Source organism: Triplophysa dalaica, chromosome 8 (genome assembly GCF_015846415.1).
Source record: "Triplophysa dalaica isolate WHDGS20190420 chromosome 8, ASM1584641v1, whole genome shotgun sequence".
Taxonomy (NCBI): domain Eukaryota; kingdom Metazoa; phylum Chordata; class Actinopteri; order Cypriniformes; family Nemacheilidae; genus Triplophysa; species Triplophysa dalaica.
Window position 1 is genome coordinate 3,938,516 of NC_079549.1, and position 12,661 is coordinate 3,951,176.

The 12,661-nt window shown below is 39.1% G+C and overlaps 1 protein-coding gene across 4 annotated transcripts in view; it reads right to left on the minus strand.

Annotated features, from left to right (window-relative positions):
- Positions 1-12,661, minus strand: part of pard3bb (par-3 family cell polarity regulator beta b) — a 303,484-nt gene that overhangs the window by 161,276 nt on the left and 129,547 nt on the right. For all 4 annotated transcript variants that reach the window (XM_056755104.1, XM_056755105.1, XM_056755103.1 and 1 more), the window contains 2 exons: positions 7,358-7,543; positions 3,064-3,234 (listed from right to left, as the gene is read on the minus strand). In XM_056755104.1, the coding sequence (XP_056611082.1) occupies positions 3,064-3,234; positions 7,358-7,543 (357 nt within the window). The remainder of the gene's footprint in view (positions 1-3,063; positions 3,235-7,357; positions 7,544-12,661) is intronic.

The following is a 12,661-nucleotide window of genomic DNA, read 5'->3' on the forward strand; positions in this document are numbered from 1 at the left end:
TTTCTCTATTAGTCCATTGTCAGTTTTACCTCAGGAAGAAACTTTCCCCTGCGTCTGGCCTGAATGATCTATTACTTTGAACCCAGCGACAATACAAAGTCCCCTCACACAATCTGTTCCCTATCTGCTCCCGCTGTTCAGCATCTTACACACAAGGGTCAACGCATCCCATCAGCCCGACTCCATTCTACGCCCCATCGTCCACCATCACAGGGCGTCCACAGCCCATAAAGCATAATGAACATGAATCTTTATTTTATTGGAACAATAACACCACGGCCTAGTCGTGCCCGCCCCTCCCAGACCTTCAGTCCTCACAAAGGGCTCACAATGACCATCAATCCATGTGGCCAGAGGGGCCGCTCCATTGTGTAGCCTAATTACACAGCACTTTGGAGCAGTTGGAGGCCCCGGGGTAAAGTGTGTCAGCACGTGTGTAAGAGTTACAGAAGGGAATCCTGGGGTGAGCATATGGCCGCTCTCAAACCCAGGTGCAGGGGAGGTGCTGAAGGCTAAACCATCCTGCTGGAGGCAAATTCCACCAGCACAGGGGAAATGATGGAGAAAGTTAAAGGATTTGGAGGACTAACGGTAATTGCTTAGCTTTGTGGGCAGCCTTAATGGCATAGTGAGCATCTGTGTCTGGACTAAAACCGGCAAATGCTGGTCAAGTAAAAAAAACTGTTTCTTGACTGATGTGCCGCATCTATTCGGCTTAAAACGTGGGAACTATTGTATGGTAAAATTAGCATGAGAATATTAGCGTGTCAACACTTGTGCGGTGAGGTGGACTACGATGGTAAACTGTGGTACTGCGAGATCTTCTGTCGCTGGTAGTAGACATACACACGTTGGAGAATAGAAAGTGACAGAGGGATGAGACCTCAGCTTTGGTCCAAAGAGACACTACACAGAACATTCATTTCTCAACTCTCAATCCAACTTCAAATGGAAAGTTTAGCCAAAAATTTGTTTTTTATCATGTTGCTCAAAACCGGGTTGACTCAATATGTTCAGTGGAAAACAAAAGGAAGATATTTTGAGAAATGTCTCTGTGGTTTGATGTCCATATGATGGAAGTCAATGGGGGCCATTGTTGTTTGGTCACCGACATTTTTAAAGATGTCTTTTGTGTTCAGCATAAGAAAGAAAGTCACACAGATTTGACATTTTCATTGTTAGGTTAACAATGCCTTTAAAGGAGTAGTTGACCTTCGAAATTAAAATTCTGTCATTAACAGCCTCTTGTCATTTCAAACGTGTATGACTCTTTAAGTTATGTGGAACACAGAAGGAAGATATTTTGAGAAATGTATCTGTTGTTTGATGTCCTTTTGATGGAAGTCAATGGGGGCTGATGTTGTTTGGTTCCCAACATATTTCAAAATGTCTTCTTTTGTGTTCAGCAGAGTCACACAGCTTTGGGATTTTAATTACTATTTTAACAGTGCATTTAAAGGAGAAGATGACCTTCGAAATTAAAATATTGTCATTATTTACACAGCCTCCTATACAAACCTGTATGACTTTCTTTCTTAAGCAGAACACAAAAAAAGATATTTTGAAAAAAGTTGTCAACAGAAAACTGTAGGTCCCCATTGGTTGTGTGTCCATACAATATAAGTCAATGGGGACCAACGGTTTTAGATTACCAATTTGTTTTTAAAACATCTCTAGTGTCTTTGCAGAAGAAAGAAATTCGAACTGGTTTAAAACGACAACAAGGTGAGTAAAATTATTAGGTGACCTATCACTTTAACAAACTTCACAAATGTGGCACATGGCTTTAAAAGCACATAAGGCAGCAGTATGCTGTGCAATGTCTCATTGACCTCACTCAAGGAGAATCTCTGTCATTCTGTGAGAAGCAATGACACATTTCTGAGAATATTCTTTAGACCTGTAAGTAAGCTGAGGTTTAAACCATGCCGGGGTTTAAAGATAAGGAGAGGGGCCGGCAGCCTTGCTGGAAGACAAGGTCATAATGTACCAGCTTAACTTACCAATGGATATTTAAAAGTTGCTAGCACAAGGAAAAAATTGCATGACCATTTTGTTTTATCAATATGTTAACATACAAAATATGAGATGAAATAACAGAGATTTCTGTATTATCTTCATTTATATTTACAATCTTGTGATGTTTTATTTAATAACCCTCATTTAATCAGGATAACTTGCTGAGATTTAAAAAGAATCTGTTTGTCAAAAGGGTCCTGGCCTAACCGGCAGCAACAGAAACTCACACGTGTGAGTTAGTTTCTTTAAAATATGACATTTTAACACATCATTTTTTTGGACTTTGCACATATCAGATTTAGAAAGATGATAAAACATAGATTGAGTATATGTTGTGTTTGTATCTGGATGTGGTGTAGCCTTTCAAAAATGTTACAGCACTCGCTTTCTTTATAACCGTGAAAACATGACTGACAAGGAAGCGTTGTGTCATCATTGATGAAAAATGTAATTAATGCAAGGGAAATAGTTAAAGGTCCAGTGTATGAAATGTAGCAGCATCTAGCGGTGAGGTTGCGAATTCTCCCTCCCAAAGCCCTACAGTGCCTGACAGAACTAAGATGTTGTCACGTCTTCACTTCTTTGCCCAAGGAGATACTGTATTTACCAAACGCGCTGTAGAGTTTAGGTCTACCATAGAAACAACATGGCGAATTCCATGTGAGGGGACCCGCCTTTTATGTAGATAGAAATAGATCATGATAACGTAATAAAAACATAGTTATGTATATTATATTGCATTTCTGTCAACAGATCCTCCAAAATATTAACCCTGGACCTTAAAGATGCACTAACTGGATTTTAAAATATGGTTAACCAGCTCCTCCAGGTCCCCATCAGCTTAGCCAAGATGGTTCCCCGTGCAATTATCTTGTTTGACTGAGTTTGTCCTCAATGTTAAACTTCTCCCCACCAACCATCAAGCCACAGGAGTGAATCAACTTAGGAAAGAACCATTTAAAACCAGATACATCGGCGACTAAATATTTTAGTCAGGAAGAATATGCTTTAGCATCTAAGCTAATGGAGACGCAGGGTTATTACCTGATTTGGTGCTAGCAGAGCACGGAGTACAACCAGCTGGATCATTCCTCTAAGATTCCCTTCCATAGACATTGATCTCCGCAGGGTCTCCATGGCCTCATGGTTAGACTTCCCCAAGAGTGATTCACCATTGACGGCAATAAGCTGATCATTAACACGCAGACGTCCATCCTAGAAAAAAAATCAGAATTCATATTTCATGTTCATATAGTGATTTCGTGCTTCTTCGCAGGGGTCACTTACGCAATTTTTAAGACACCACATCCCAAGAACAGAGAATATCTGGTTTTCTGTGGTTTTAATTACATTTCCTCATGGAGTTGATGGTTCCCATCAAAAGACCTTCAACGCGTCCTACTTTCTTCACATCTTTCATGCATTTCCTCTCATTCTATGAGAACTATCTGCTTTCCACTGGCGTTTTATGCTCGGTTAAGCCTACAGGGGCCTGCTGTCAAGAAGTACACTTCCCACAATCCAGCAGCTGGGTCTCTATGGTACTGTATAAGCACATTATAAGACATGCATATTACATGGCATATAAAAAGCCCTATAGTTCATTACAATTAATATTAATTAGAGTTTTTCACAGCAAAGGCCTCTGATGTGCTTCCTCTGTCTCCAGGCGAGAGAGATGCTCACATTCACATGAGGGTTAATGTAGGAGCTTGCAAAAAACCCTTCTTGCATTTAAAAGAAAAAGTGCTGAGAGTTAATAAACTGTAATGCAACGTTACTTCAGCATTACTGGAGTGTTAAGTACAGTGCTTGTTACCAAGTAAACCAGATTGAACTGCAATGGCATGACAAAGAACTGATAATAACAACAGAAGAGCTGTGGGTTGGCTACAGTATAGATTGTCTACCTAACATACTTTAATCAGGGCAAAAGCAATCCATAAAGGATCATAAAAATACATATGAGAGATCATGAAAAATGTTTGTCTTGACTTGAATTTGAATAACATGAATTATTGTTTTGTATCTTAAACCAGTTTTTTTTTAGCTTAAACCAGCTGTACTTCTTACTTAAACCAGCTACTTCCATCTTGAACCAGTTACCTCCATCTTAAACTGTCTACTTCCAGCTTCCATAGTACATCTGTCTCTTCTGTAAAATGCCACAGAGCTATATGCTCTTTAGTGTTTACCGGAGTACCTCCACACATGCAGTTAAACAGTTTACTGAACTAACACACACACCCACAAACTCTGGAAGCCCTCTCAACATCTCCCTGAGTAACCTGGTTGGCCGATATAAATGACAGAAGCACAAAAGCTCTGGCTCTCTATAAATGAGAGAGATAGACTTTCATTACTGAGGCCTGTGGGTGAAAAGATGTTCGGTCCTCGTGATACCATGAGTCACAGAGAATCAGGGATCTTTATTAGAGCCATGATCTAATTTTCAAACTGGATTCTGTGAAATGACACAGTCCATCTCTGTCTGCAGCTTGTGTGCCGTTTCAACAGCACATCGGTCTCACATGGTTTTATTTTTGCCTATAGAGAGAGCTACCGGCAGAGAGAGACGACGACTGGGAACACTGTCCTGTTATGAGGAATAGTACACAATACTAGAATAAATTGTAAATCAGGTCTGTCAAACGATTAATCACATACAGAATAAAAGTTGTGTTTACATAATATATGTCTGTGTACTGTGCTTATTCATTTTGTCTTTATAAACACAAAAACAACACATACTTGTATATACATTTAGGAAATATGTATTTATATTTACCAATAATTTAAATTCTATATCAACGTTTATTAATTGTTATATTTAATATTTTTCTCAATAATATTCATTTATGTACATATGTTCATGAATACAAAATTATTATGCACAGTACATAGACATATATTATGTAAACACAAACTTTTATTCTGGATGCGATTAATCACGATGAATCGTTTGACAACGCTTTATGATTTTTTTTAATTAAACATTACTATTTGTCAACCTTCATGTTTGTCTGTGAGTTTTGCTATATGTAACGGATGACTAGTGTTTGGCAACGTTGACAACACAGTGTTTAATTATTGAAGAAATGCAATTTACAATGATGCGTCCTATAAACAGCATCTAAAATAGGGCCGAATAAAAAGGTTGTTTGGAAAATGTCCCGTGCAACGTAACGGCTGGAAAACTGCATCTTCCTTAGTTTCCAAACACAAAGCACCAATAACTTTACAAAAAAACTGCTGGCGTTCACCCCTCTTGCCTTCCCACTTTGGCTCTTGGGAGAAGACGCGATCCCACCCACAGACTCGGGCCGCTTCCAACTCATTAACATGAGGTTGGAGAGGTTTTAATTAGCATTAATGTGATGGAGCTAACACACACACACAGTACCCTGTACTCGCCGCGCTCCTTCACCGGGGACTGGATGGGGAATTAGACGAGTGTTCCGCTGTGCTGGGACTCAAGTGTGAGAGCTCATGTGTATCACCTCTCCGAGGCTCCTTCTACCCCAGCCCGAACAAGATGATCTGAAGAAGCCTCGGGATGATGGAGAAGCTTTAGATTAAAGAAGTTATTTTCCCGCAACACAACCCGAAAGCCGCTTTCCATCCTAAAGGCCGGACAAAGAGGAGCGAGGTGCTGCTTCAGTCGGGTTGTCAATCAAACCCTTATCTCCTCACGTAAACTTGACAAAGTTGCGAGCATGAATGAGAATACTCTCGGCTCACAAACTAACAAATTCACATCTGACAAATTTTCACATGGCTGAGCAAAGCAGGGGTTGAAGGATTTCTGTATAGACTAGCCTACAGAAAATCTGCCGGACTCTTTAAATCATTCAGGTTTTTATATCACGTCATTTATCCAGTGGATTTTCGAATCTTTGAAAACCTGCAAAAATCCGATAAATAAAGTCATTTTTAGCAAGAGACGACCAGCGTACATCCTAACAGTCGTGTGACTTCATGTAAAACTAAAGAAACAGGTGCAACTAAAAAAAGGAATCTACAGAACAGTGAGGACAGACCTATCCAATCAGCACCCTACTGACATTCCTTCTGTCGAGGTCACATAAAACCTCACTGGGTGGAACAGAGGTCAGAGGTCAAGGGAAGCAAAACACACGCCAAGTGCAGCTAATAGGGTATCATGACCTATATACAGTCTCAACCCTGAAGCCATATTTAACACCGTGAGGACATACTCTAGGTCTTCATTACTGTCCCTGTCATAAAATGACTAGAGAAGAGAGTATTTGACCACTTTAGCACCTTCAATAAGTTTTTCAATTTTTCCCACGTCAACATTAGAAAAATATATATATTTTGGACAAAAACCAACTAACTAACTGACCAAAATAAATAATGAACAGTTTGTTAAAATAGTGTATTCCGTATGTTTCCGTAAAGAAACAATGCAACACTGTATAACATGCTATATTAACTGAATTATGGCATGAAAACACCATTCTGTATTTTTAATTCACATTTTTCACTTTCTGCTTTTCATTTTCCGATGGATATCTGAAGATGGGACGTAGTGTGTAGGATTATGCACTGTCTTGACTGATGTGTATGTCATCAAAAGGCTTTTTGAGAGCTGCACACTGTAGGGTTTAAGGTTAAACAGTCATTAATCTGACCTTCAAATTACATTTCATGCAGTGTGTAATGTTGCTGAATGTTAGCAGCAATTGTAAAGCCAAAAAAGCGAACGAATAACAAAGTTATTGGCTTGGGGGAAAAGGAGTCGACTCTGAATCACGCGAACGAGGCGTCTGTCGTTATAATTTCAGTTCCCGTGGCCGATTTGCGTCACTCCTTGAAATGCCTGCCTGCGTTCCATTTGCGACACTACACGCGGTAGTCCAATCACAGCAGACTACACCATCTGACCAATCAGATCAGAGTAGGCTGACAGAAAGGAGGGGATAAGACGAACAAATCATTTGAGACTTAGTCAAGAAGTGAGGTAATAAAAGTTGGCTAAATGAAAGTGTTTTTACAACGTGTATGTACGTAAACTTGTTGTTGGAATTCACAAACTATTTACTCTTTAAACATTCAGTTAATGTCATGTGCTTTTTAGTACTGTGGAAGAAGGTATAAGGTGGAAATTATGTCGTTGAACGTTTTATTTAACAAAATCCTAAACTCACCTCCCTGGGTACAAAATGAGTCATCAAAATTCCTGGACGAAATTTTAAAGGCATACATAATTTAGTCGACTTTCAAGAGTACATGAGAATCCAGATGGCCTCAAGGCTAACAGACATACACCGAGAGCCACAAACTCCATCTGGCAAATGTAAATGTGCGGTGGTACCTTAAAAGCTGCTCCTCCATGGATGATGGACTTGATGAAGATGCCCAAGTCCTCGCCGGTCTCTCGAGACTTATTCCCCTTCAGGCTGACCCCTAACCCAGCTGATCCAGAGTCATTGAGAGGGACCTCAAACATCCGCTGCTCCTTCCCGTCTTCAGACCAGAGCAAACGTGCCTGCTCCTCTTTCTGAGGGAAAACAACAATGATGGGAAAGAAAAAGACGAGGATGAAGGTCATTTCATTCCAACATAAAAAGCCTGCCATTATAGCAGAGAATAGCTCAACCTTTTCATGCCTATTTTCTGTCTGTGAAAGCAATGGGGTCATTTAGAAACATAATCCATTCTCCATTATAGAGTCCAAACGCTCACCACCATATCCCCCCACCCCCCCCCCCCCCCGCCGCATTCTTACTCCCCGCTTTTGCCCATTTCCTTTCTTTTCTCTTTGTCTGCTTCCTGTAATAATGCTAAAATTACCTGGACAACTCGTCAGCTGAAGTTTGTTTTAAAATGAGAGTTAATAAAACCGGGAGAAAAATTACATTATTGCAACTGGATGGCGAACATAATTTTTGTCGCCAAGGAAACAGGCTTTTCTGTCAGGCTTTCATTTCAAGAGAAGGACGGAGGAGAGCAAATGAAGGAGAAAATGGGTTTAAAGAAAAGGTCTGAAGAAAGTTTGATTTGATGGAACAGTGTAAGAAAGACGGACGGCAGATTGTCCAAGGGCAAATCTGAAACATTTTCCGAATCGAGCATCTTAAATCATCTCTGAATAGATTAAAGAGAGCATATTAAAAAATTTACCAAGCAAGCATACTCTCTGACATTCACAATACAAAGTCTTCTTACACTTATCCATTTATGGAAATAATGCTACTGTGATTCCTCACACATCCCAAAGACTGTCCGGTCATTCTGAATAACGTTTATGTAAACAGTACATGTTGACAAATGCAAGGTGTAAATGTGGCTTCGTCTCAGCAGACACTGCATGAGAAACGTGATGAACTCCTGCAACCAAAAGCAACCGTAAGAGGTTTGAGAAGGGCTGCTAAAGCTGAGTATGTGTGGGTCAGCAAGGCCTGCTTTATCTCTGTTTACTGAGGGATTGTGGGTTTTGGAAGTATAAGTGTCATGCACTCGCAAACGAACGCTCAACTCAGCAACTCTGAGAGTGAAACATTTAGCTGACTGTGTCATCAGTAAGCAGAAAAAGTGAGGGATTTTAGGAATTTAACCTCGAGTTGAAACCTAAAAGCCTTTAAACTAACACACAAATGCCAGAGTGACCGGCTTTTAAATGTCGAATCTTCAATCACACAAGAAATGATACATCCAGTACAAAAATTTTTTATTTAGGGATCGAAATCTTGTTATATTATTCTGACACATGCTACATTTCAACAATGCTATGACTACACAAGCCACCAGTGATCAAGTGTGAGCTTCACTCATCGGACTCGAAGGGATAGTTCACCCAAAGACAAAATGTCTGTCATCATTTAACATTTGAATGCGTGTAACCGCTCAGTTCTGTTGGACACGAAGAAACATATTTGGAATGTATCAATTTTCAGTTTTGGGACATCAACTGTTAAAACACAAAATTGGATATTTAAAGAATTTATAAAAAAAAAATCAGTTCTGAGGCAGCTTTGACTACCATTTAAGTCTTCCTACTATGGTCGTGGATGATGTCCCAGAACTGAAAATTGCTAACATTCTACCTAATATCTTACTCTGTGTTCATTAAAAATTTTAATTTATACACTCATGAAATTAAGTAAATGATGACAGATTTTCATTTTTGGGAGAACTATCACTTACATTTTTACTCTTATCTTAAAGGTTTTAATAATAAAAAAATTGAATAAAATATTAATTGTTTGCAACTTATTTTGATCAAATACACTAAAAAAGAATGAATCATGCAAAGTATTTACACAAAACTGTTTTTTTTAGGATAAACAATGCACAATAATGTTTATTGTACATTCATATGTATATATATTTTTCATATTGTATGTACAACATTCAATGAGCCTGTCCTTAACTTAAAGTGATAGTTTTTCCCAAAATGAAAATTCTGTCATACTTTACTCACACTCATGTCATTTTAAACATGTATGACTTTCTCTCTTCTGCAGAACAAAAAATATATATTTTGAATAATATTGCTAACCAAACAACGGTGGAACCCAAAGTGAACAGAACTGTCATTCAACTTGACTCTTCAGTGCAACGGTAACCTCTTAAAACCATCAATATAAAAAAAACTAATTTAAATTCCAACAGTATGAAATTCAAAACATACTAAGCATAAGCAAATGATACTTGGTGTCAGATATGAAGGCCCTCAATCATTTTTTAAGTGTACAGTGATATGTGTTTGAGTTACTAAAGCCAAGTGAACTCGTCTCAAATATGCGGTGAGCTGCAAACTGTACACGTGAAGGGATCAAGCTGAAGACAAAGCTCTAAAAACACACCGAGTCTATCAGCTGGGGAAATCAAAGCGCTCAAGCCCGCTGTGTGTACAGCTAGCAGCGCTTCTGTATGCTACGTGTCGTGATATTTCAAAGCCAAGCCCCCCGCCAGGAACCCGCTCTGCATAAAAATGCCACATCGTCCTCTTTAAGCAGTTTCCCCGGGTTAGACTGGGGTTTATCACTCAGCGTGCACTCCCTGCGTGTCTGTGTAGGAGACATATGTCTCCAGTGCTAGATGAGACTTCAATCTCCAATAAGCTTTATTGCCTCAGCCATAATGACAGGCAAAGTCATTCAAACTGCAATTTTGACAAAGGGCGTAAGTATTTGAATAAGCAACACCTATATATCTTATCCGTGCTTTGCCTAATCTGCATTTGCAACATCTGTTCCTCCGCTGTGCAAGCGTCTTAATGATGAAGAAGACGCACGATGTCATCAGCCACAGCAGATGGACATCCGTCATCTATAGGTACGGCGGCGAATGACATTCTGAGGGCTTAAAGTTGAGCAGATACACAGCTGTTCCTTCAGGAAATCGCGAGCGCTCTTGATCTTTCTGCGTCAGTCACTCGCAAACACATTTGGTCTTCTGTCTCTATTGTTTGTGGATGAACAGTCGGGTCTTCAGTATTATTGAACCCCAGGGAGAGAGACCGTGTGTGTACGAGTGCACACTGAAGACGGGAAGTGGGAAGTTTCTCTAGGGATCCGGGATGCTGCTGGATCTCAGTGGTCTCCGTGAGTGACCGCTTTACAATGGCCACAGTAAACAAAGCTTGTAAAGCCTCCTCCTGAGCACAAACCTCACCCCACAAACAAACACACACACCGCAAAAAGCCTTCTGTGGCAAGCTGTCAATTACATGTGATGTATGCCATACCCACCTGGGGAGAAATGATTTTCTGCTCGGCCACGGAGGTGTTACTGAAAATGCATGAGGAATCAAAACAGCAGACAGATGCTTGAAGACACGCACGTCAGTCGAGAAAAACCGACGCCAACCAGTCGTGGCGTGGATGCGTGCGTCAAGATGCTCTGGAACAAAAGCTGAGGATTGTGGACCGTTTTGAGGGAACCAGCTCTCCGATCTCCTCCATCGACATGTTTCTACAACGCGAGATCATAACTCCTCATGTTTTATTCCTCTGCATTCCATAGAACAACAATTAAATCAGATGAGGTGTTGTACAGCAGGAAAACCTGAGCCAAGCTCATGGCGTCCTGCTGAGAAAGTCCATGTATCAATCCTGTTAATGGGCTACAATACTCAGCAGTCTTCCTTCTTATCCAGCCAGAGAAAAGCTGGCATACTCCGATTCATCAGTCTGACACGACTCCTGATGTTAATGACCGAGCGAGACACCATCCCGCAGGTTTATCTACACATTAGGATCAAGCAAAACAAATGCATAAACGCCTTCAGACAAGCAAGCTTGGTTTTAAAACTGTGCGAGTTGTCTACATAGACATCTATCGAAAAATGGAACCTCGTAAGAGAATTTTGGGAATGTTCATCACTTATTTCTACGTATATGTATCAACATATTGATCTTATTTAAACAAATCCTCAAGTTAAAACAAGACATTAACTTATTGACGAAACCATTTGTATGAAATCCAATCCTATGGTAGGCAAGGAAAGTACTCTTATCTTATTTCATCAAAAAAATATTACCAAGAAATAGCATGATAACTGATTTGTTCCCCATATTAAGTTTGTTTTTATGTGCACAAAGCAAACTGAAATGACATTTTTGCTTGCATATATATATATATATATATATATATATATATATACATACAGTATGTACAGGATGATATCCGTCTCACAGATCGCTTGCATCACTTGTAAACAAGGAAAAGAAAGCCAAAGGAAATCTCAGGGTCATGGTGCCTGATTCCCTGCCATACATTTCCGCTCAATGCTGTTTCACACAGACCGATCCAACAGATAAAAGGATGAGGAAGAGGAAACATGGTGGCAAAGCCACCGTCCTTCACTGACGCTCTCTGTCATTGATCTGCCCAAACTTCCCCCGTGTTGTTTGCCCACAGGGTCTCAGGAAATCAAGAATCAAGGCCGCTGTGTCTCTGACAGACTCTTAAAGCGGCAGCCTGCGCGACAGCAAACACACACTTGGCTTTAATGGTCACTTCAGCTTCTTTAGCATTGAACCAACTAATAAAAATACAAAGAACAGGCGTTGTGTAAAAGTCTTAATGGTAACAGGAAGGAACAAAGAGAGAGAGAGACACAGTGAGCACTTCCAGACAATCAATGATGTGATGTTAAACAAGAGCCAAATTGATTCATTTGATGTCGATGCTATGTAAAAAAAAACAAAGGTCAATGTTTTTAAAATTAATGACCTTATAAACCAATATGATCCAAATTAAAAATTAAAGAAATTAAAATATATTACAATAAGATAAAAAATAAAGTGAAACTAAAATAATAAATAAAATATCTAAACTTATCAAAAACAAGATATAAAGATAAATAAAAATATATATAAAAAAAATGAAAAATAAATTGAAACAAGAATACGATATCATATAAAAAAATATCAAAAACATGATATGAAAATAAATAGGAATATATTAAAATAAAATAAACAAATAAATTGAAACAAGAATATGATATAAAATATATAAAAATATAAAAAACAAGATATATTAAAAACAAAAAAAACATGACACATATATGGGTTTTTATAGTGTTTGGGATTTTGGTGCTTGATCTTACTTACTTTCATTACATAAACAAGAGTTGCCTGACAATATTTATTGTAATAACTTTGGAAAG